The 25,668-nt window shown below is 42.8% G+C and overlaps 1 protein-coding gene across 1 annotated transcript in view; it reads left to right on the top strand.

Annotated features, from left to right (window-relative positions):
• The first annotated feature begins 3,741 nt into the window (after window positions 1-3,741).
• EDEM2 (ER degradation enhancing alpha-mannosidase like protein 2) overlaps window positions 3,742-25,668 on the top strand; it is a 38,924-nt gene continuing 16,997 nt past the window's right edge. Inside the window, exons 1-5 of the mRNA XM_036417485.2 lie at window positions 3,742-3,945; window positions 4,182-4,292; window positions 6,484-6,523; window positions 10,057-10,162; window positions 17,770-17,895. Of these exons, the coding sequence (XP_036273378.1) occupies window positions 3,839-3,945; window positions 4,182-4,292; window positions 6,484-6,523; window positions 10,057-10,162; window positions 17,770-17,895 (490 nt within the window). The 5' untranslated portion in view covers window positions 3,742-3,838. The remainder of the gene's footprint in view (window positions 3,946-4,181; window positions 4,293-6,483; window positions 6,524-10,056; window positions 10,163-17,769; window positions 17,896-25,668) is intronic.

Here is a 25,668-nt window from a genome sequence, read left to right on the forward strand (position 1 = left end):
TAATATTTTCCTTGTGCTGAGAGAGAGAGTCCCATGCTCTCATTTTCCAAATATGGAAACTGAACTTCCCTTCCTCAAATCAGAGTTTCTCCTAAAATCACAAGGAGAGAGTGGCTAAGAACCTAAGGCTTCTGACCACGAGTCCAAGGTTTGTTCCACTCAGCACAGAGTCTAAGAGTATTGACCATGGGTATTGATACAATCTGTGCATCCTCCAAACTGTACTGACCCATAGGAAGACTTGAACACTGTGTGATTCCAAGTATTCACCAATAAATGTCCAAACGGAGGGTGGCCCTGCCAGCATCTCGAATGTGGCCAGTGAAACTAATTTTAGACTTCTGGCCTCCAAAACTAAGAAAGAATAAATTTCTGATGTTTCAAGCCACCAAGCTTGTGGTAATTTTTTACAGTTGCACAGGAAACTAATACAGTGCCCTGTGTTGCTACCTAAGTCTCAGTTTCCCGTCCATTTGGCACCTTCAAGAAGAGTTTCCAAAAACATCCTAACGTTTTTAAATATATATATTTTATTGATTTTTTTTACAGAGAGGAAGAGAGAGGAATAGAGTTAAAAACATCAATGAGAGAGGATCATCGATCAGCTGCCTCCTGCACACCCCCTACTGGGGATGTGTCCGCAACCAAGGTACATACCCCTGACCAGAATCGAACCTGGGACCTTTCAGTCCGCAGGCCGACACTCTATCCACTGAGCCAAACCAGTTTTGGCCTAACATTTTTTTTTAGTATCTCTTCTGCCAGGCACTATGACAAACACCTTACATGCACTAGCTAACTAAATCCTCATAATACCACCAGGTAGATAATAGTATTATTCCTATTTTACAAATAGGGATGAGGCTCAGAAGAAAAACTGGTGGGTCACTCCTAATAGGTGATGAAGCTAGTGTTCCAACTCAGGTCTGCTCAAATTTAAACTCCACACTTTTAATACTGTCCTGTACTACCTCAAACTCCCTGGGTTAAGTCAGGGTTTTAATTCTCATATCAACTGATGGCAGTTAGGGATATTTTCAAGGAGTTTCACCAAAGGAGACCATATGTGTCTGCATTCCAGCCCAAGGAACTGAGCTGCCACTTCCATCTGACCTTTTCACCAAAGAGGGAGGATGGCCAATCCTAGTGTTAGTGGTGGAAAAACAGGTGTTAGATCCATTGGAGACAGACCCAACCTTGTTTCGGCAACCTAGGTACTTGAGTTCTGACTAAGAAAGAATTCATAGCCCAAACCGGTTTGGTTGAGTGGATAGAGCGTCGGTCTGCGGACTGAAAGGTCCCAGGTTCGATTCCGGTCAGGGGCATGTATGTTGGTTGCGGGCACATCCCTGGTAGGGGGTGTGCAAGAGGCAGCTGATCAATGATTCTCTCTCATCGATGTTTCTAACTCTCTATCCCTCTCCCTTCCTCTCTGTGAAAAATCAATAAAATATATTTTAAAAAAAGAAAAAGAAAAAGAAAGAATTCATAGCCAAGACTCAAACTATGAAAGAAAGTTTATTTAGGATATCACAGAAGTAGGAGTGAGTTGTAGAAGAAATGGACTCAGGAAACAAACTGGGGAGAGGGGGGAAGAGCATGTAAGGATGAGGGGGAGGGGGTTGGAGAAGAAGAGGGTGGGGAAAGACATGCTCCATAGAGAGAGAGTGGGGCCCTCAGTTCCAGGGCTTTTATCTGGAAGTGACAGGAGTGGATTTCAATAAAATATTCATCAGCTTTCCCAGTATCTCCTGAGGGTGTGGTCTTCACTAATTGGTTGGTCTCCAGAGGGTCTTTAGTCATTGCAGCTGGTCCTTAAGTCATTCCTCTGCCTTGTTTTGCTACTCCTAAGGGCCTGGGGCCAAAACACAGCCAAGCTTTAGAAGTCGTTTTCAGGGGTTAATGTTTAAGGGAGTGATCTGCAAGGGCTTGTAGTTTTGCCTGTTGCTCTCTGCCCTGGTGACCCTCAGCAACTGGCCTATCAGTTCCTGCTCTGCTTATACCTAATTGCCTACTACACTAGTATCACAGAAAGCTCGACTCAAGGACTTCAGAGGTCCATTTGTTCAAGCCTCTCATTTTATAGATGAGAAAGCTGGGTCTGGAGAGGGAGAGGCAATATTCATGGTCATATTTATTTATTTTAAAAATATATTTTATTGATTTTTTAAAAACTGTTGACAAGCACCTAGAGCACATTTTTTTGAACAATTCTTTTTAAAAAAATATATATTTTATTGATTTTTCACAGAGAGGAAGAGAGAGGGATAGAGAGTTAGAAACATCGACCAGCTGCCTCCTGCACACCCCCTACTGGGGGTGTGTCTGCAACCAAGGTACATGCCCTTCACCGGAATCAAACCCCGGACTTTTCAGTCCACAGGCTGATGCTCTATCCACTGAGCAAAACCGGTTTTAGCTCAGGGTCACATTTAGAGGCTTTACTGAGAGGGCAGGGCGGGGCGAGGATAAAACTCCTGACTCCACTGTGGGGCAGGGCGGAGTTATCCTCCATTAGCTGGACCCTAGCCCAATCAGGGTCAGCTAAAGCAGTGACATCACCACTGGAGTAAAACCCCAGGACTTGGTGAAATTTGTGCTCTTCGGCCATGCTGTCGGTGTGAGCGGGACAGAGCTCATGCTAGCATGGAAAAGGCTCTTTTGTTTATTGCATCGGACTCGGCTCCCTGGTGGTCCTTGGGGGTGCACGAAGTCTGGGCGTAACATTTACATGTACTTGAGATTGGAATTGAAGCCCAGGTCTCACTTCAAATCCAGGGTTGATTTTATTGCACGTCATACTGTCCAGTCATGAGTGTTGCTGTAGTCTAAAAACGATGACCAAGCTCTGGGAACTTGCAAGAAGGAAAATGGAAAAATATGTTCCAAACCTTCTGAATGCTATAGTGCCCCAGAGTCTTTATTCTCATCTGGGATGAGATACTCTACAGGGCTGCAGCCACTGAGATGGTCCAGGGGATTGGGATGGGAAAACTTATGCACTGGACTGAAGACCAAAGAGATCATTTAGAATGTAATCACATCCTAAATGGCAGGAGAGAGCCCTGGACTGCTGGCTTAGTTGGTTGGAGTGTCATTCCATACACCAAAAGGTTGCAGGTTTGATTTCTGGTCAGTGCACATGCCCACGTTGTGGGTTGGATCTTGGGTTGGGGTATATACAGGAGGCAACTGATGGCTGATTTGCTCTCACATCCATCTTTTTCTCTCTCTCTCTCTCACCAATTAACATTCTCAGCTGAGAATTAAAAAAATAACACCAATCCAAAATTCATGAATTTTTAGAACTGATAGGATTTTTGGAAATTTTGAGAGTGGCAGCTTTAGATAAAGAAGTGGAAGTAAGTTGTATCTTACACAACGAGCAGGGAACTGGTCTGGGAAACTCAGTATGCCTAATGGAAAAGGCTGAACATGCTTCATCCATCTTTATATATAAATACATCCACACAACAAAGGTTGAGGCCCTGCCTTCCTGTTTAATAAAGTGATTTTTTATAATGTATTCAAGTGCTCCATACAGTCTTAGTACACAATAAGTGCTCAATAAATGAGGTTACTAAAACGTTATAGTAGCTGTAACAGCCACTGTCTTTAGGACACGTGGGCCTCTGTTCCAGACTGTGTATTTCAGGAAACTCTTTGCCTCGGTTCCGCTACCAATTGCATTCTGGGGCTTGTAGTCCGGAAGTGAGTGACTGATTCATCAGCACGCAGGCGCAGTGAAGCGAGTTCCCGGAAGAACCCAGAGGCTCGCAGGATGAGCAGCTGGTGGTGGCTGCTGCCGCGGCGGCGGTGTTGACAGGACACGGGCTCTATGCCTTTCCGGCTGCTGGTCCCGCTCGGCCTCCTGTGCTCGCTGCCGCCACCGCACCTGGGTGCGCCGGGCCCCGATGGCTCCGCGCCCGACCCCGCCCACTACAGGTGAAGCGGTCAGGCTCCCCGCCCCGACGCGGCAGGGGAATGGATAGCACTGAGCGGGTTCCTCGCCTTCCCCTCTACCCCGGGACCCCCACCCTCTTTTGCTCGGAATCCGCCTCTGGGCTCCCAGCACAATCGGGGTGATTTCCACGTTCCGCCTATTTCTTGTCCTTCCCCCCTGCTAGATTTTGTTTTCTGCCCCTTCCTTCCCCCGCCTTATTTCTCCTAATCCTCACCAGGGAGCGAGTCAAGGCCATGTTCTACCACGCTTACGACAGCTACCTGGAGAATGCCTTTCCCTACGACGAGCTGCGGCCTCTCACCTGTGACGGGCATGACACCTGGGGCAGGTAGTGCGAAGGGTTGGCCGGGGTCTGGCAGTCCGGTTCCAGACGGGTGGGACTCTGGGACTGGTGGCTTGATGGTTTCCTTACCGAATCTGGAAAAGCTCCTAGTCAGGGCGATGCCATGACCATTTCCCTCCCACCCGCTCCCAGCCCGTCCCCTTTCAGGCCAGCATCATCCGGATCCACCCAGCCTGGAACTCTGGATCTTGAAGTGCAGTAGCCTGGGTTAGCCTGGTTAGCCTGCTGCGTTAGCCTTTGGAGTCCAGCCACAAGAGTATTAGGACTGGCTGTGGGGCTTGGGCAAATCTCTGGAGTTGTAGAATACCTTGGAAAGGCTCAAGAAGTCAAAAGACCCAACCCTTCATTTTATAAGTGGACAAACAAACCCAGGAGATGTAACTCTGCCAACCGTGACACTTCAGAGCCTTTGTTGCTAGTGAAACTGAAACACACTTCCCTCATTATCCTCACACACTGACTGCTTCTTGAGATTTCAGCCCAAAATGTCACCTCAGCATCAGCTTCCCTGACTACCCACTCCTTCCAGGTCACTCTCTCAAACCAGTTATTCTTCTTAGCACTTCTCACTCTGATACTATCATTTTACTTGGCTGCTAGTTTGTCTTTCTCACTCTAGAATAAAAATCAGAGATGGAATTCTCTGTCTTGTTCTTTTTGTGTAAAGAAATCATTGCATTTAATTGAAGCTGAAATTGATTAAACACTGTGCTAAGCATTTTACCTTTTTTCATCTCATTTATCAACACTTATCTCCATTTTACAAATGTGTATGCTAAAGACTGGACAAGTTAAGTAAAATCAACAAAATTTGTGTTAGTTTTTGTTTTTTTAGTTGAATAAAGTAGTTCAAGCAAATGGTAAATTCAAGCAGTACAAGATTGTATGAATAAAGGAAATATCTTTCTTGAATACCCTTCCATAAATATTTTCAGTTTATATAATCATATAGACATCCTTTAAAATTAACTTTTAAAAACATGTTTTTAAAATTTTTATTTTAGAGAGAAAGGAAGGGAGAGGGAGAGAGGATGGAAATATCACTGATCCGCTGCCTCCTGCACACCACCTGCTGGGGATGAACATGTGCCCTGACTGGGAATCAACCTCAAACCAGGGACCTCTTGGTTCATGGGTTGATGGTCAACCACTGAGCAACACAAGCAGGGCTAAAATTAACGTTTTAAAGGCATAACTTACATATAATAAAATACACCCATTTTAAACAATGTAGTAACCATTATCACAATCAACAAGTAGAACATTTCTGAGGTTCTGATATCACAGTCAAGATATAGAATACCCTAAAAGGTTCCCTTGTGCCCCTTTATAGTTAAACCCTTCACCACCAGCAGCCCAAACAACTAATCTGTTTTCTGTCTACATGTCTTTGAAAATGCAGATATACTAGTAAACATGCCACACTGCCTATTCCATACCTCATCTTTTTAAAAAAATATATATTTTATTGATTTTATACAGAGAGGAAGAGAGAGGGACAGAGAGTTAGAAACATCAATGAGAATCATCGATCAGCTGCCTCTTGCACATCCCCAGGGGATGTGCCCGCAACCAAGGTACATGCCCTTGACTAGAATCGAACCCGGGACCCTTCAGTCCACAGACCGACGCTCTATCCACTGAGCCAAACCGGTTTCGGCTATACCTAATCTTTTTCATTTAACAATTTAAGTATCTTAACATTAGCCAATAGAACTCTTTTTGTTGAAGAACTCGATAACAACCTCTATAGTTTTGTGTTCTTAGAGTGAACTATAGTTTAATCACTTTTTAACTGGTGTACATTGGGTTATTTCTAGCTTTTTGCTGTTCTAAGCTGACGTGAGTATTCTCAAGCATACAGTCCTGTGTACTGAGATACGTTTTAGGTGTGGAAAAGCCTGTACTCTTAGCTGCAGTCTCATCCTGTGTACCTAGGCAGAGAAGAATGCACAGAATATAGGCAACCTGGTTAACTACAGTCGGGCTTATATCAGTCCCCTATCCCAGACGCCTTAAATGGGTCAGGTTCCTGGCTTTTCTGTTGTGATTGAAAGTGGGATAGGTAGAGGCATTGCTCTGCCTCATGTGTCAGGTTTTTGGATACTGATCTGGGGCAGTCTTGACATGTGGTGTTTGATTTTCTTACTAAGCTGGGATTTCTGTCCTTTTACAGCTTTTCTCTGACTCTAATTGATGCTCTGGATACCTTGCTGGTAAGTGTCTCCTCTGTTCCTTTTCCTCTTGGCAGTTTGACTATTAGTGAGAGATGAATTCTTCACCTAGGTCTATTATTTTCAACTCATGCCCATCTAGATAGAGGAAAATGATGGCCTTCAAGTTTATTCTGGCTCATTTATTCAGCACATGTTTATAGACCACAGAACTGTGATAGGCCTGTCGAAATCTATTTAGTGGGGGATACAGAGACTTTGATGCCCTCCTTATTTTCAGAGGCTTACATTCTGATGGATACGTACAGGGATAAATATAATAGCAGTAATTAGTGTATTATGTATGTGCTAAGCACTTTACATGTGTTACTCTGTTTAATCCTTTCAGCAACTCTTTGAGATAAGTACCTTTATTCCTTAACCACTGGGAGAGTTGATACTTAAAAAGATAAAGTGACTTGGCCCCAGTGTATGAAGTTCTGAGATGGAAGAGCAAGGACCGGAACCCAGTTCTGTACGATTCCAGGCCGTCACTGTCATCCTTAAGCCACAAGAGAGGGTTTAACCACTTTCCCCCATTTCACTATTTCTGGTTAACACCTCTTATCTTCATAAATTAATAATATCACATAATTGTGATTACCTTATAGATATAATTTAGCTTTTTATCACTTTAATGTTAAGTTTTATGTACTCCTGCATTTAATGACCAACTGTATGCCAAGCACAGTTCTAAGCTCTGGAATTACAATAGTGAGTTGTTTTTTTTAAAGTATTTTTTTTTTTTTATTGATTTCAAAGAGGAAAGGGAGAAAAAAAATTAACAACAACAATCAAATAAAAAACAGAGGAAGGCAGAGGGAGAGAGATAGAAACATCAAGGATAAGAGAGAATCATTGATTGTCTGCCTCTAGCACACCACCCCCCATTGGGAATTGAGCACACAAACCGGGCATGTGTCCTGACCCAGAATTGAACCGTGACCTTATGGTGTATCGGTTGACACTGAACTACTGAGTCACGCAGTTGGGACACAGTAAACAGACACAGTCCCTGCTTTAATTCCCGGAGTTTATGATTTTAGTGAGAGGGAACAAAGAATAAAAGATTAACCCTAAAGGATGTATAATTACAAATTGAGGTGAGCGCACTGTAGGGAAGGAACATGGTTCTTTGATGAGTGGTTGTAACTAAAAGAAGTTGACCCAGACTGAGGAGGTCACAGAGGACTTCCCTAAGATAATGAACTGATACTTCAGTTGGGATCTGAAGGAAAAGCAAGTTTTGACTTGGGAAGTGGGGGCAGGAAAGAGTGCTCCAGGCAGAGAGAACAGCCTGTGCAAAGGCCTTACGGCGAAAGAGGGTGTGTGGCCAGCGCAGTGAACTAAAGGAAGGCCAGTGCGTATGAGACGTTGGAAGGAAAAGGGAGAAGCAAATGGGGCTGGAGGGATAGATGGGAACCGGATGAGGTTCACAGTGTTAAAGATTTTGATCTTTAATTTAGATCATGGAAAGCCACTGAAGTTTTGTAAGTAGAGGGCAGGAAATGATGAAATACCTGTTTTGAGCAGATCAGTAGCTTCCGTGTGGAGAAAGATTCATGTAATCATTCAGCAAACATTTCTTGAGTAATTCCGTCGTGGGCCATGTGCAGCACTCTGGGGGAATGCAGGAATGAGTGAGGCTCCTGTCCAGTCAAAGATACTCTTAATGTGGAGAGACACAGATGCCTAAAGAGTTTTATGGATGAAGTTACTGGAGTCTTTTAAAGGAAGAATCAAAGGCTTCCTAGAGAAGGTGGGATTTACTTCTCCGTTTAATGGCCAACTGTATGCCAAACACGGTACTGCGCTCTGGAGTTATAATAGTGAGGTTTAAAAAAAAAAAAGTATATTTTTATTGATTTTAGAGAGGAAGGGAGAGGGAAAGAGAGATACAAACATCAGTGAAGAGAGATGATCATTGATCGGCTGCCCCTTGCATGCCCCCCACTGGGGATCAAGCCTACAACCTGAGCATATATTCTGATTGGGAATTGAACAGTGACCTCCTGGTTCCTAGGTCAACCTTCAACCACCAAGCCACACTGGCTAGGTCCCCCTTTTTATTAGGAAAACAGGAGCTTTCCTAGAAGTGCCCTCAGTAGTCTTCTCAAAGCTTGGAATTGGCTGGTTAACACAGTCACCTCCAGCAGCAAGAGTCCAAGACAGAAATATCTGAATTTCCAGCCTCTGTGGTGGGAGGCTAACAGGGTAAAGAAGATGGGGAATGATTGTTGGGCCAACCATCCCGCAGTATTTTCCACAAGCACGAATGGCTAAAAACAACAGATATTCACTGCAAATAGCAAATTAAGATTTCCTTAATGTGGTCTATAGTCTATATTGTTTTTATACATTCTACATTGTTTAAATGGGTACTCTTGAATCGGTACCTAAGAATTTACCTAGCCCTAGCCAGTTTGGCTCAGTGGATTGAACATTGCCCTGTGGACTGAATGGTCCCAGGTTCGATTCCAGTCAAGGGCACTTGCCTAGGTTGTGGGTTCAATCCCCAGTTGGGGGTGTGCAGAAGGCAGATTCTCTCTCATAGATGTTTCTATCTCTCCCTCTCCCTCTCTGAAATCAATAAAAATAAATTAAAAACAAAAAAAAAGAATTTACCTAACCAATCTCTTGATATTGGGTCTTTGTGAATTTTTAGCTTTCAGTGGTTTCTTCGCCTGTCACCAGTCCCAGAACAGAAACTGCAGGCCTTAAGTTTAATAAGTGAGGGCCACTCTGGCATAGGATCCCAGACTTTTTTTGTTTTTGTTTTGTTAATCCTCACCTGAGGATATTTTTCCATTGATTTTTAGGGAGAATGGAAGAAAGAGGGAAAGACAGAGAGAAACACCCATGTGAGAAAGACCCATCGATTGGTTGTCTCTTGCACATACCCTGACCAGGGCTGGGGATTGAGTCTGCAACTGAGGTACATGCCCTTGACTGGAATCGAACCTGAGACCCCTTAGTCTAGGGGTGTCGAACTCAATCAGAGAAGGGGCCAAAATCTAAAATCCAGCCTAAATCGCGGGCCGAATGGTTTACTGAACAGTCATAAACTGTCATTGTGATGGAAACGCAGCGGAGTGCAGTGATGACAGCGCGGTGCGGGCCACATTGCAAGGCCTGGCGGGACAGATTTGGCCCGCGGGCCTTGTGTTTGACACATGTGCCTTAGTCTCTGGGATGATGCTCTATTTATTGAACCAAACTGGTTAGGACAGATGCTAGACTCTTATTCCAACACTAGAGGCCCAGTGCACAAAATTCGTGCACTCAGGGGGTTGTCTCTCAGCCCAGCTTGTGCCCTGAGCCTGGCTTCTGGCTGAGCAGTGCTCCCCCTATGAGAACACACTGACCACCAGGGGGCAGCTCCTGTGTTGAGCATCTCCCTCCGGTGGTCAGTGCACGTTATAGCGACCAGTTGTCCTGCCATTCGGTTGATTTGTATATTAGCCTTTTATTATATAGAATTTTCAATGCCTTCAAGCCTGAGATATCTTCATTGTCATGTCTCTCTTTCCTCCTAGATTTTGGGGAATGTCTCAGAATTCCAAAGGGTGGTTGAAGTGCTCCAGGACAACTTGGACTTTGATATTGATGTGAATGCCTCTGTGTTTGAAACCAACATCCGAGGTAAGGGCTGCCTTCTATGGATTTTTGGGAAGAAATCCAAAAAACAGTGTGGATTTTTTTTGTAGAAAACAGAGTGTGGATTTCTTGCCTCTGTACAAACCAGAAGGTGGTAAATCGGATCTTCAGGGCTGGCCCTACCAGGGCACGTGGCCCAAACCAGTGACTGACAGCTCTTCTTCCCTCTTGAAGGGTAGGGTGGGAAGACCTCAGGATTCCTCATCAGTTTCAGACATGAGCAGGGGACAGAGAAAAGACTAGATAGAAATATGCCAGATTTACTCACGTAGTTAACATATATTTAGTGCTAGGCATATAGTCATGAACAAGAAAGATGTAATCCAGGAAGCACTACCCATATCTGTGATGATGGAAATATTTTGTGTCTATGTTGTCCAGTGTGGTAGCCACGGGCCACATGTGGCCATTGAACATTTTAAATGTGTCTACTGCAACTGGAGAGCTGAATCTTTAATTTCATTTAATTTTAATGAATTTAAATTTCAATAGTGACAACGTGATTAATGATTACTATCTTATTCAGTGCAAGTCTCGAGTATTAAGTTTCCAAACCTGGTGCTCCATCATAACCACTTGGAACCTTTTCAAAAGTTCAGATGTTTTGGTTCCACTTTAAACCAATGAATTGTGATCGCTATGTTTGAGTCCTAGAATCAATTATTTAGTAGGTTTCCAATGACTCTTATGAGGCTAGCACAGTCCATAACTTATTATCCGTGAACTTCTGGACTTCCAGTGGCTCAACAGCTGTCATCTCTGGATGGGCAGTTATATTTTTTCCCCTGTTGTGCTCATCTTTATTTTGGATGTTTTTGTTTTTGTTTTTTTCACAATGAAACTTATAGAAAGGTGATAAATGAATTTTTTAAAAATACATTTTTATTGATTTCAGAGAGGAAGGCAGGGTGTGAGAGAGAGAGAAACATCAATGATGAGAGCGAATCATTGATTGGCTACCTCTTGCGTGCCCCCTACTGGGGATTGAGCCCGCAACCCGAGCATCAAACCCAGGACCAGAATCAAACCCAGGACCCTTCAGTCCACAGGCTAATGCTCTATCCACTGAACCAAACCAGCTAGGGCATAAATAATTTTTTTTTAAAAGATCAGATTGCAGAGGAACAGTATGGCATAAAATCCTGATTTAGGAATCAGACCTGAGGCCATGTTCATTGCTGTATCACATAATTCTGAGCCAAATTTGTCATCTGGAAATTAAGGTTGTCCTTGTACCTTTGTTTCAGATATGAATATACCAGCTTTCTTTTGGTTGGCATTTGCCCTATATATGTGTTTCTACACTCTTACTTTCGATCTTTGTTTTTTTATGATTAGCTATATCTTTTGTAAATTATCCTATCTAATAAAGAGGGAATATGCAAATTGAGTGTCACACCATAACAAGATGGCTGCACCCGCAGCAGAGGTGGGGATCCCGTAACACAATATGGCTGCACCCACAGCAGAGGTTGAGTTCCTTTAATAAGCCTTAACGAGCAATCAGTAGGGAGCTTAGGCTCTGGGCTGGGGCCAGGCCACACCCCCTGCCCCGGTGCTGAGTTGGGAGACCTGAGGCCATGTCCCCCAACCCGGCGGGGCTAGATGGGGGTGGGGCCAGCCGGGTCTGGGTCTCACACGATTTTGAGGCGCACATGGGTGGGTGGAGATTTGATTCTAGTTCCCGTGGCGCACCCCAAACTCTGATAGGAGGAAGATTTTCATATACATTTTTATCAATTATCTTTCATCTCTGACACTTCTATTATAGAGAAAGGCCAAATAGCATATTAAAATATTTCCTCTAATTAATTCCCTTTTAATGTGCACATATTTTGTGCACTGGGCCACTAGTCCTATATAATAAAGGGTAATATGCAAATTGACCCTAACAGTGGAACTACTGGGAATGACCAGTCGCTATGATGCGCACTGACCACCAAGGGGCAGATGCTCAACACAGAAGCTGCCCGTTGGTGGTCAGTGCGCTCCCATAGGGGAGCGCCACTTGGCCATAAGCCAGGGTGATGGCTACGAGTGCAGCGGCTGGGGCGAGAGCCTCTCCCGCCTCCTGGGCGGTGTCAGGATGCCCGGCTGCCAGCTTATACCAGGTGCTCAGGGAAGCGGGCCTCAGCTGGCAGGTGGACATTCCCTTCCGGACTACAAGAGGGAGCAGGCCAGGCTGAGGAATCCCCCCAAGTGTGCAAGTTTTCATGCACCGGGCCTCTAATGTATTATATTTTGTTTATTTATCCAATCTGAGAGTCTCTTAACTGAAATGTTTAATCCATTTATATTTACAATAATTACTGATATATTTACATTCATTTCTGTGGTATTATTTTGTGCTATTTGCCTCATCATTTCTATGTTCTTTTTTTCCTTTTTTTGCGCTTTTTTAGATTGGTTCTTCTTCCATTTCACTTCCTTTTACTAATTTAGATATGCATGATATCTAGCCTTTTAAATAGTTTTTCTAGAAAATTTAACAAACATAACAAAATCTAGAGTTAATGAAAAATATTCTCCTCCTAAGTAATATAAAACCTGACTCTGAGGATATCCTGACCTGTATGCTGTAGTCATGTATTTTAGTTCTTTGAAGCCTTCCATACATTATTGTTATTTCATAATTTAAAGTTTAGATTTATTCATATATTTACCACTTCTCTTATTATCTTTCTTTGTTCTGCTTCACACCTTACATCTGTGACTGCTTTCCTTCCATCTGAAGTACTTCTGTTAGAATGTCCTTTAGTGTAGGTGAATTCCTTTATTATTATTATTATTATTATTATTATTAACATATTTTTATTGATTTCAGAGAGGAAGGGAGAGGGGAAGAGAGATAGAAACATCAATGACGAGAGAGAATCATCAATTGGCTGTCTTCTGCACACCCTGCCCTGGGGATTGAGCCCATACCATGTGCCCTGACCAGGAATTGAACCGGGACCTCCTGGTTCATAGGCCGATGTTCAACCACTGAGCTACAGCAGCTGGGTGTGTGGGTGTATTCTTGGAAAACTTTCTTAGCTTTTGTGTGTACGAAGATGTCTTTCTCACTGCATTTGTTTGGCCTTGGGGGTATTTTTGTGGGACATATGGTTCTAAGTTGAGTTATTTTCTGTGAGCACCTTGAGGAAAAATTTCCCTTGTCTTCTGGTTTCATTGCCATTGCTAAAAAGTAATTTGCCAATCTAATTATTATGTCATTATAGATTATTGGTCTCATTTATGCTGGCAGCCCCTTTTAAGTAATTTTTATTATGGGAATTTTCAAACATACATAAAAGTAGAGAAAATAGTACAATGAACCAGAGGTACTCGTCATTGAGCTTTACCAATCATGTTTACATGGACTCTGACTGCTTTTGAGATTTTTTTTTTCCTTCCTTCTGTAATTTTACTGTGATATATATATATATATAAATGTGGATTTCTTAGGATTTTTTTATTTTTATTTTTTAATATATTTTATTGATTTTGTACAGAGAGGAAGGGAGAGAGATAGAGTTAGAAACATCGATGAGAGAGAGCCATCGATCAGCTGCCTCTTGCACACCCCCTACTGGTACACGCCCTTGACCGGAATGGAACCCGGGACCCTTCAGTCCCCAAGCTGACGCTCTATCCATTGAACCAAACCGATCTCGGCTCTTAGGGGGTTTTTGTTTGTTAAACCTCACCTGAGGCTATTTTTCCATTGATTTTTTTAGAGAGAGGGGAAAGGAGGGAGAGAGACAGCGAAAAACATTGAGGTGAGAGAGACACATCAATTGCTTGCCTTCTGCACACACCCTTGACCGGGACCAGCTATTGTATCTGCAGCTGATGTATGTTCTTGACTGTAATCGAACTCTGGATTCTTCAGTCCAAGGGTCAACACTCTTATCCACTGAGCCAAACTAGCTAGGGCTCTTTTTAAATATATAAATATCCTATCTAAGAAAGAGTAATATGCAAAGTAACCATCACTCTGTTTGAACCACACCCACCAGCCAATCAGAGCGATGGCTGCAGCCACAGAGAACCATTGAGAGGCTTGGGTTTCAATAGAGGAAGCCGAGCTTTCCACACACCCTGGCCAGCCGAGGCCTCCACTCAAGGCTACAAAGTTTCAATTATAGAAGATAAATCCCAAGAAAAATGGCGGCAGCCACGGAGCTGGAGAGAACAGGCTAGGGTTGCCCCCGGCAACAGAGGAAGCAAAGCTTTCCACCTGCCCTGGCGGGCCTAGGCCTCCACTCCAGGCCACAAAGTTTCAATTATAGAAGATACATAAAACCAAACAGAAATGGTGGCACCCAGAGTGAGCAGGGGGCTTGGCTCTGCTCCAGGCTACAAAGTTTTAATTGTACAAGGTAAATAAATTCCAGATACAGGGCCTCCGCTTAGGTCGCCAGAGGACGTGGCTGGCCTGCAAACCACCACAGGCCGCTTGCTCAGGCCATCCCACACCCCAAGGGAACCCCCACCCTGATCCAGGACACCCTTCAGGGCAAACCAGCCTGCCCCCACCTGTGCACCAGGCCTCTATCCTATCTAATAAAAGAGTTTGACCATCACTCCAACACACAATAGCTGCCCCTCTGTGGTCAAAGATCCTGCCTCTATGTGGATACAAGATGACCACCAAAAGATGGCCAGCAGGAGAGGCAGTTGGGAGGCACCAGGCCTGCAAGAGAGGGCAGTTGGAAGCGATCAAACCTGCAGGGGAGGGCAGTTAGGAGTGGCCAGGCTGGCAGAGGAGGGAAGTTGGGGGCAAATAGGCTGGCAGGGGAGCAGTTAGACATCAATTAGACTGGCAGGGGAGTGGTTAGGGGGTGATCAGGCTGGCAGACAGAAGCAGTTAGGGGCAATCAGGAAGGCAGGCAGGCGAGCAGTTGGGAGGCAGCAGTCCTGGATTGTGAGAGGGATGTCTGACTGCCGTTTAGACCCGATTCAGGTCTAAATGGGCAGTTTAACATCCCTCGAGGGGTCCCAGATTGGAGAGGGTGCAGGCTGGGCTGAGGGACAACCCCCACCTCGTGCACAAATTTCGTGCACCATTCCTCTAAGTATATATATAGTATTGATTTCAGAGAGAGGAAGCTAGAGGGAGAGAGATACTAGCAAAAACATCAATGATTAGAGAGAATCATTGATCAGCAGCCTCCTATACACCCTCAAGCCTGCAACCTGGGCATGTGACCTGACTGGGAATCAACCATGACCTCCTGGTTCATAGGTTGATGCTCAACCAGTGAGCCACACTGGCCAGGCAATGTGGATTTCTTTTTATTATCTTGCTTGAGATTCCTGGATCTGAGACTTGGTGTCATTCATTAGTTTTATAAAGTTTGTAACTATTTTTCTCCTCAAAGATTGTCTCTCTTCTCTTTTTAGAACTCCAACCAGATATACATCTTCTTACTATATCCTCTAAAACCTTCTGTACTTTTTAAAAGTCATTTTGTCTCTTTGTGTTTCTTTTTCAATAATTTTTGTGAGTCTGTCTTTAAGTCCACTAATTCTTAAGAAATATCATATCGGCCGAAACTTGTTTGGCTCAATGGATAGAGCATCGGCTTGGGGACTGAAAGGTCTCGGGTTCGATTCCGGTCAAGGGCATGTCCCTTGGTTGCGGGCATATCCCCTGTGGGGGGTGTGCAAGAGGCAGCTGATCGATGACTCCCATCAATGTTTCTAACTCTCTATCTCTCTCTCCCTTCCTCTCTGTACAAAATCAATAAAATATATTTTTTAAAAATATCATATCTGCTTTTAAGTCTCTCTATAATTTTAAACTTCAATTATTTTGTTTTTTCATATTTAGGAATTCTACTTAGTTCTTTTATAAATAGGCTTGCTCATTTTTATTATTTCTAGCTATTTGCTCATATGTTCCAACCTTTCTTTTATTTCTTTAAACATGAAAGGTGGGGCAAAAGTAGGCTTACAGTTGTTTACATGGAAAATAATACAGTAATTAATAAATAATAACACAAGAGTAAACTCTGTGTTTCACACACTCACACTGTAAATCTCCTTTGGCCCAACCCTGTACCACACACAACAATCTTAAATATATTTTTATTGATTTTAGAGAAGAAAGAAGAGGGAGATAGAAACGTCAATGATGAGAGAGAATCATTGATCGGTTGCCTCCTGCACACCCCACCACTGGGGATCGAGCCCGCAACCCAGGCATGTGCCTCTGACCAGAATCGAACCCAGGACCCTTCAGTCCATAGGCTGACGCTCTATCCGCTGAGCCAAACCAGCTAGGGCAACAATTTTATATTCTGTGTCTGATAATTCCATTATCTGAAGTGTTGGTAAGTCTTTTTCTACTGTCATTTCTGCTCTTACTCATAATTCTTTGTTTCTTTGTATGTTTTGTGATTTATACATTTGAAATGCATACTCATTCCCTAGCTTTCACCTGAGGGATTCTTTGAGGCCTCGGTGATGGTGGGTTCTTCCAGGTACAGTTGTTCACTTCTGCCATGTAGCTGGAGGTACCATCTTCCAAAAACCACTTTCTGCCAAAGATTTGAAGTTTTCTGGACTACCTGGTTAGTGCGAATTCAAGCTGTAAAGCTTAGTGAGTACCAGCTTGTAGTTACTAATTCTTAGGAGAAATATTTTTTTCTTTTACTTGTCATCAAGATTTGAGGCATGAACTTTTCCTTACTTTATATACACTTATGGGAGGTATGCAGAGTTTAGTTCTAATTTTTCCTTACATGGAGTATATAATTCTTTCAGATCCCAACTTTACGGAGGGATCTTTTATCACCCTCCCTACTTTGAGTAGTTAAGCCTTTGTCTTTTACTCACCCTCTGCCAGAAGAGGGGGAAACTGGAGCTCAAGGTCACCAGGTTTTGTCACTGAGCCATTGAGGCTACCTATTTAGCCATATTTCCAAATAGAAAACGTTTGTGTCTTCTTATAAGTCCTGAAATGTTACGCTATAAATTGACATAGATAAATTGATAAAATGAAGGTAAAACTATTCCCCTCTCCTTCCCTTTCGTTCTTGGGGGGATGGGGGGGTTGGGAGACAGAGCAACTAAGTGGAGTCAGACCTGGTGCTACCACCTACTAGCTCAGCCAGGGAAGTCCCTTTGCTTCTCTTACCCTCAATATCTTCATCTAAAGAAGGGACGGTAGTACCTAGTGTTTGGTAAACAGTAGGTACTAAAAAAACACCAGATAACCATTGTTTTTTTGTGGCCCACCAAGAGAACAAAACTCTGTAAACTTAACATTGTACCAATATGTGGGATTAAGGGACTCTTACACAGATGACTTTAGTCCCTTCCCAGTGAGAGTGTTTAGGTTTGGTGGAGGGGGGGGGGGGGGGGTGCAGGAAGAGACTGAACATAAACTGTGCACCTATGGATGAGGACACTGGAGGGTGGGGAAAGGGAACCTGGTGGAGGGGAGCAATGGAGGGGGGTAAATAAACAAGGAACATTTATAATAATATGAACAATAAAGATTTATTTAAACAACAACAAAAAAGAGAGTGTTTAGGTTTAATTTGCACAAGGGAAACACTGGTCCTTGGGACTCTGACATTTACTCTTTGTACCATCGGTAGTGGTAGGAGGACTTCTGTCTGCTCACCTGCTGTCGAAGAAGGCCGGGGTGGAAGTGGAGGCTGGATGGCCCTGCTCTGGACCTCTCCTGAGGATGGCCGAGGAGGCCGCCCGAAAACTTCTCCCAGGTAAGACCACACTGACAAGGGGAGAGATGGAGTCCAGTAGGTCCTGCTTTCCTTGCTGGAAATGAGAATGGCCAACCTGACCATTATCAAATGTATCATTGGCGAATGTGTTCTTCCATTCAGTGGGTTATTTTTTCATTTTGTTGATGATTTCCTTTGCTGTACAAAAACTTTTTAGTTTGATGTAATCCCATTTGTTTATTTTTCTTTTGTTTTCCTTGCCTGAGAAGATATATCAGAAAAAAATATTGCTCTGAGAAATGTCTAAGATCTTACTGCTTATGTTTTCTTCTAGGATTTTTACTGTTTCAAATCTAACATTTAGTCTTTCATACATTTTGAATTTACTCTTTTTTTTTTAAATAAATCTTTATTGTTCATATTATTACTAAAGTTCCTCATTTTTCCCCCCTCCACCAGGTTCCCATCCCACCCTCTGCCCTTCCCCCCCCATTGTCCTCATCCATAGGTGCACAGTTTTTGTTCAGTCTCTTCCCGCACCCCCTCTCCTCTTCTCCCCGAGAATCGTCAGTCCACTCCCCTTCCATACCTCTGATTCTATTATATTCACCAGTTAATATTGTTCATCAGGTTTTTTAATTCCCTTGGTTTTTAGATTCACTTGTTGATAGTTACATATTTGTTGTTCATAATTTTTATCTTTATTTTCTTCCTCTTCCTAAAGAACCCCCTTCAGCAATTCATATAATTCTGGCCTGGCGCTGATGAATTCCTTTAGCTTTTTTTTTATTTGTGAAGCTCTTTATCTGGCCTTCGAATCTGAGTGATAGCTTTGCTGGGTAGAGTATTTTTAGCTGGAGGTGCTTGTTATTCATCACCTTGAATATTTCTTGCCATTCCCATCTGGCCTGCATGGTTTCTGTTGAGAAATCAGTTGACAATTGTATGGGTGCTCCTTTATAGGTAACTACCTGTTTCTCTCTTGCTGCTTTTAATATTCTCTCTTTGTCTTTTGCTCTTGGAATTTTAATTATGATGTGTCTTGGCGTGGTCCTCTTTGGATTCCTTTTGTTTGGGGTTATGTGCGCTTCTTGGACTTGTAAGTCTATTTCTTTCACCTGGTGGGACAAGTTTTCTGTCACTATTTCTTTCAATATGTTTTCGGTATCTTGCTCTCTCTCATCTTCTGGGACGCCCATAATTCTGATGTTGGTTCGCTTGAAGTTGTCCCAGAGGTTTCTTACACTATCTTCAACTTTCTGGATTCTCTTGTCTTTTTTTTTTTTTTTTTTTTTTTTAATATATTTTATTGATTTTGTACAGAGAGGAAGGGAGAGAGATAGAGAGTTAGAAACATCGATAAGAGTCATCGATCAGCTGCCTCTTGCACACCCCCTACTGGGGATATGCCCGCAACCAAGGTACATGCCCTTGACCGGAATCGAACCCAGGTCCCTTCAGTCCCCAAGCCGACGCTCTATCCACTGAGCCAAACCGGTGCTGGCCTCTTGTCTTCTTGCTTCTGTGGAGGAGTGTCCTTTGGCTCTTTATGTTCCAAATCTTTGACTTGATTCTTGCAATCTTCCATTCTGTTTTTAGGACTCTGTATAATATTTTTTAATTCAGAGAATGTATTCTTTATTTCTTGTTGATCCCTTATTATTTCTTGTTGATCCCTTATTATTTCTAGTTGATCCTTTATTATTTCTAGTTGATCCCTTTCATATCTTCATAGGTCTTGTTTATTTTATCGGCCTTTTCTAGGAGATTCTTGAAAGACCTTATAAGCGTAGTTTTGAACTCTATATCCAGTCGCTTTTTGTCCTCCATTTCTTTTGTTTGTGATCTGTTTCCTAGTCTCAGCATTTTTGCTGTTTCCCTGAGTTGGTAGGGTGGGTGGATCAGCTGTGTCTATGCCAGGAGACAGCCTTATTCGACTAGACTTGGAAAACTGCAAGAGCCTCTGTGCTCAGCTTGGATGGGGTGGAATTTCAGGGTGGAGCCTACAGCCTTGGCTTCAGGTTAGCCCCGCCCTATGAGGTTCCTGAGTCTCAGTGTTCCATAGTGTCCTTTAGTACTTGCTGCAAGCACCTCTGAGAAAAAGGTGCCCTAGAGTTTCGCTCACTACCAGGCAGTCTAGTCTCTCCCAACAAGCCCGCAACTGGGGTTCAGTGCAGTTGGAAGTGGGGTTAAAAGCAGTACAGAGCTTATGTCTCTTTCCCGCTAGGGCAATCCAGCGGCTCAATCAACAGTCTGTCCTTTGAGTGAAATGTGCGCAACTCAGGGGCTCTGCTTCCGCCTTACGGCCCAGATTCCCTCTGTATGAGCCTGTGGCCCGAGGGTCTTGCCCAGAACTGGGGTTCAGTGTAGTCGGAACTGGGGCTTAGCACAGTCTGGAGCTTTTGTCTCCTTCCCGCTAGGGCAATCTAGCAGCACAGTCAACAGTCAGTCCTCTGCGCGCAATGTGCGCGACTCCGGGACTCTGCCTTTCTCCACTCCCCTGAGCTTCCGCCTTACAGCCCAGATTCCCTCTGTATGTGTCTGGGTACCCAGGATCTCGCTCAGAACTGGAGTTCAGTACTGTCAGAACTGGGGTTCAGCACAGTCCGGAGCTTTTATCTCCTTCCTGCTAGGGAACGCCAGCCAGGCACTCAGCCGCCCCTCCTCTCCGGCTCCGTCCTCTCCGCGCATGCAACGTGTCTCCTTATCTTAGGCTTTTACAGCTCCTCTGATTTTCCTTCTGGTTTTCTCTTTCCTTCTCGTTGTAGAATTTCCAGTCAGTCAACTTTCCTGTAGTTCTGGATAATGTCCACTTTATATTTTAGTTGTATTTTTTGAAATTGTTGTGTGAGGCTGCAGTTAGGCGGTTACTTATGCTGCCATCTTGGTTTCTCTCCTGAATTTACTCTTGTGTATGGTATAAGAAGGTGATCTAGTTTCTCTCTCTCTCTCTCTCTCTTTGCATATATCTAATTTTCCCACCACCATTTATTGATAGACTGTCTTTGACTCATTGTATGTTCCTTCTACCTCTGTCAAATACTAATTGACCATAAAGGCATGAATTTATTTTTGGGCTCTCTGCTCTGTTCTATATATATATATATATATATATATATATATATATATATATATATATATATAGTCTCTTTTTATGTCAGTACCATACTGTTTTAATTACTGTGGCCTTGTAGTATAGTTTTATATCAGGTAGCATGATTCCTCCAACTTTGTTTTTCCCCCTCAAGATTGCTGTGGCTACTCAGGGTATTTTGTGATTCCACATAAATTTTTGGAGTGTTTATTCTAGTGTTGTAATAAATGCCATTGGTATATTGATAGGGATTGTATTGAATCTATAGATTGCTTTGGGTCATATGGACATTTTAATTATACTAATTCTTTCTATCCATGAAAGTGGTATATGTATTTGTATCTTCTTTAGTTTCTTTGGTGTCTTCTGAGTACAGATCTTTTACATCCTTGGTTAAATTTTTTTCCTAGGAACTTTTTAAAAATGCAATTGTAATTGTTTTCTTTCTTTCTTTTTTTTTTTTTTTTAATAAATTGTGCTTTCTTTTATATATTTTATTGATTTTTTACAGAGAGAAAGGGAGAGAGATAGAGAGTTAGAAACGTCGATGAGAGAGAAACATCGACCAGCTGCCTCTTGCACACCCCCTACTGGGGATGTGCCCGCAACCAACGTACATGCCCCTGACCGGAATCGAATCTGGTACCTTTCAGTCCGCAGACCGACGCTCTACAGCTGAGCCAAACCGGCTTTGGCTGTAATTGTTTCTTACTTTCCCCTTTCTAATAGTTCATTATTGGTGTATACAAATGCAACCTTCTTTTGTATATCATTTGAGTTGTTATGATTTCTGGGTATTTCTTTCATATCCTGCTACTTTACTGAAATCATTTATCAGTTCTAATACTTTGTAGGTAGAATTTTTAGGTTTTGTTATATACAGTATCATGTCATCTGCAAATAAGGACAGTTTTACTTCTTCCTTTCCAATTTGGATGCCTTTTATTTCTTCTTTCTGATCGCTACTGCTAGGACTTCCCATATTCTGTTGAACAAAAGTGGTGAAAGTGGATATCCCCGTCTTGTTCCCAGTCTTAAGGAAAACGCTTTTGACTTTTGCCCGTTGAGTGTGATGTTGCCTGTGGATTTGTCATATATGGCCTTTATTGCATTGAGGTATGCGTTCCCTTCGTTCCCTTTAATCCCACATTGCTGAGAGGCGGTGTTTTTAAAAGAATCTTAAACGGGTGCTGGATTTTATAAAATGCTTTTTCTGCCTCTATTGATATGATTATATGGCTTTTATTCTTCATTTTGTTTATGTGGTAAATAACATTTATTGATTTGTGGATATTGTACCAACCTTGCGTCCCTGGAATAAATCCCATTTCATCATGGTTTATGGTCTTTCAATGTATTACTGGATCTGGTTTGCTGATATTTTGTTGAGGATTTTAGCATTTATGTTCATCAGGGATATTGGCCTGTAGTTTTCTTTCTTTGTAGTGTCTTTATCAGATTTTGGAATTAGGATGAGATGGCCTTGTATTGAACGTGGGAGTTTTCCCTCCTCTTGAATAGTTTGAGAAGGTTAAGTTCTTCTTTGATTGTACAATAAAATTCAACTGTGAAGCCATCTAGTTTGGGACTATTGTTTGTTGGGAATTTTTTAAATTACTGCTTCAGTTTCATTAGTTGTAATCTGTCTATTCAGAGTCTCTGATTCTTCCTGATCTGGTTTTGGAAGATTGTATGTTTCTAGAAATTTATCCATTTTATCCAGATTGTCCACTTTGTTGGCCTATGTTTGTTTGCAATATATATATTTTTACAATTCTTTGTATTTCTTTGGTGTCAATTGTTACTTCTTCACTTCTGATTTTATTTGGGTTCTTCTTTCTTTAAAAAATTAAGGTATTACATACGAATCCTTTTTCCCCCATTGACCTCTCCCTGCTCGTTCCCACCCTTCCCTCCATTGACTGTGTCCATGGGTTATGCTTATGTGCATGCATGTAAGCCTTTTGGTTGATCTAAAAGCCCTCGAAAGCCCTCCCCCCCTTCCCCCCCATTGACTGTGTCCATGGGTTATGCTTATGTGCATGCATGTAAGCCTTTTGGTTGATCTATCCCCCCACTCCCCCTTTCCACTCCCCTCCTCCCTTGATGAGTCTTGTTAAGCTTTGTCAAACTTGTTTATCTTTCCAAAGAAACCAGCCCCTTGGTTTCATTGATCTTTGTTTAAACATATATATATATATATATATATATATATATATATATATATATATATATATGGCCGAAACTGGTTTGGCTCAGTGGATAGAGCGTCGGTCTGCGGACTGAAAGGTCCCGGGTTCGATTCCAGTCAAGGGAATGTACCTTGGTTGCGGCTCATCCCCAGCAGGGGGTGTGCAAGAGGCAGCTGATCAATGAATCTCTCTCATCGATGTTTCTAACTCTCTATCCCTCTTCCTTCCTCTCTGTAAAAAAAAATAAATAAAATATATTTTTAAAAAACCATATATATATATATATATATATATATATATCTTTTAAACATATATCTTTTTATCATTTATTTTCAAATCTTTATTGTTGAAACTATTACAGATGTCACCTTTGTTTGTTTTTCCCCCTCCCATTGACCCTTTCCATCCCCACACACCTCTCTGAGGCCTTCACTATTGTCTCTGTCTATGCATAAGTTCCCTGGTTAGTAACTCCCCACACCCCACCCCCTCCCTCACCTTCCCTCAGAAATTTGTTAGTCTATTCCACACTTCTATGTCTCTGGATCTATTTTGTTCATCAGTTTATTTTTTTCATTAGATTCTACATGTAAGTGAGATCATGTGATACTTACCTTTCTATGACTGACTTATTTAACTTAGCATAGTACTGTTTTTCTTGAGGAACGGAATGGGAGAGAGAGATAGAAATATCCATGATGAGAGAATCATTGATTGCCTGCCTCCTGCACACTCCCCACTGGGAATCGAGCCTGCAACCCAGGCATGTACCCTGACCAGAAATCAAAGACTTTCTGGCTCATAGGTCGACACTCAACCACTGAGCAACACTGGCCAGGGTCATTGATCTTTTGTGTTGTTTTTATAGACTGTATTTTGTTTATTCCCTTTCTTCGGCTCACTTTGGGCTTTGTTGATTTTTCTTTTTCAAGTTCCTATAGGTGTGAAGTTAGATGGTTTATTTGAGATTTTTCTTGTTTCTTTATATATATATATATATATATATATATATATATATATATATATATATAAAATTGATTTTGTACAGAGAGGAAGGGAGAAAGATAGAGAGTTAGAAACATCGATGAGAGAGAGTCATCGATCAGCTGCCTCCTGCACACCCCCTACTGGGGATATGCCCGCAACCAAGGTACATGCCCTTGACCGGAATCGAACCTGGGACCTTTCAGTCCCCAAGCCGACGCTCTATCCATTGAGCCAAACCGGTTTTGGCGAGATTTTTCTTGTTTCTTGAGATAGACTTATAATGCTATGAATTTCCCTCTTAGGACTGCTTTCGCTGTGTCCCATAGATTTTGAGTTGTTGTGTTCTCATTTTCATTTGTTTCAAGATACCTTTTGATTTCTTCCTTCGTCTCGTTGTTAACTCACTCGTTGTTTAGTAACATTGGGTTTTGGGGAGGCATAAAACGAGGTCAGAAAGGAGAAAGTGCTTGGAATGAGAGGGCCTTGTTTTTATCTAAGCCGTGTACAGGGCTGCAAGCCAGGCCTCCGTGTGTTTGTTTGGCGGGGCAGTAGCTGGCCTCGGCACACTGTGTTCCCTTCAGGGTGTGGTGGAGGCGTAGGGCTAGTCATATCCAAACACATCACGCTGTGCTTCCCACCAGCCTCTCGGCCGTCTCACTTCTGCCTCTCACACAATACTTGCCTCCCATCCCCGGGGAAGAGCTGAGGAGAGTGAGTGATCCGGGCTCCGGTCTCACTCATGACTGATGGCCTGAGTGTCTCCTTACAAACATCATGTCCCGTGTGATTCATCCCTAGAAGAAACTCTGCCTGGTTGCTCCTTTCTCTTGTATGTCATTTAAGAAAATTTTGTATTGAGGAATGTCCATTTTGAAAAGTACATATTGGAACAAGTACCAGTGTATTTACCATTCAGGTCATGAAATAGAATTTTGTCCCTCCCCCTGTGTGTCACATTGCCGGATTTTTCTGAAACATTCCTTTAAGCCCTTCTTGCTCTCATTTTCCTTACTTGCCACTCATGCCTGTCCAGATGGCCAGCAAAGTTGCTGAGCCTTGCGGTTCTTGGAAGGTTTAATGACTTTGTTAATGTTTTGTTACCTTTTTGATCTCCAGATTTCCTGGAGAGGAAGTCTCTGGCTCTGGCTGCCTGTCTCGTTCCTTGCCTTAAATCGGAAAGGACTAGGGTGGGGTGGGCAGAGCGTAGGGCTTCTGGGGAGAGGACAGGGGATGGCACCGTGGCAGACATCCCCATCCCAGCTCTGTTCGGCTCTCTGTGTGTGACCTTTGAGTCACTTCTTTGCAAGCATGACTTTTGCTACCTGTAAATTCAGGGTTGGACCACCTCATCATTTTAATGATTTATGTCCATTAAAAAAATAATAATAGCCGAAACTGGTTTGGCTCAATGGATAGAGCGTCGGACTGCGGACTGAAAGGTCCCGGGTTCGATTCCGGTCAAGGGCATGTACCTTGGTTGCGGGCATATCCCCAGTGGGGGGTGTGCAAGAGGCGACTGATCGATGGCTCTCTCTCATC

The sequence above is a fragment of the Pipistrellus kuhlii genome, unplaced genomic scaffold (genome assembly GCF_014108245.1).
Source record: "Pipistrellus kuhlii isolate mPipKuh1 unplaced genomic scaffold, mPipKuh1.p scaffold_m20_p_6, whole genome shotgun sequence".
Lineage (NCBI taxonomy): Eukaryota > Metazoa > Chordata > Mammalia > Chiroptera > Vespertilionidae > Pipistrellus > Pipistrellus kuhlii.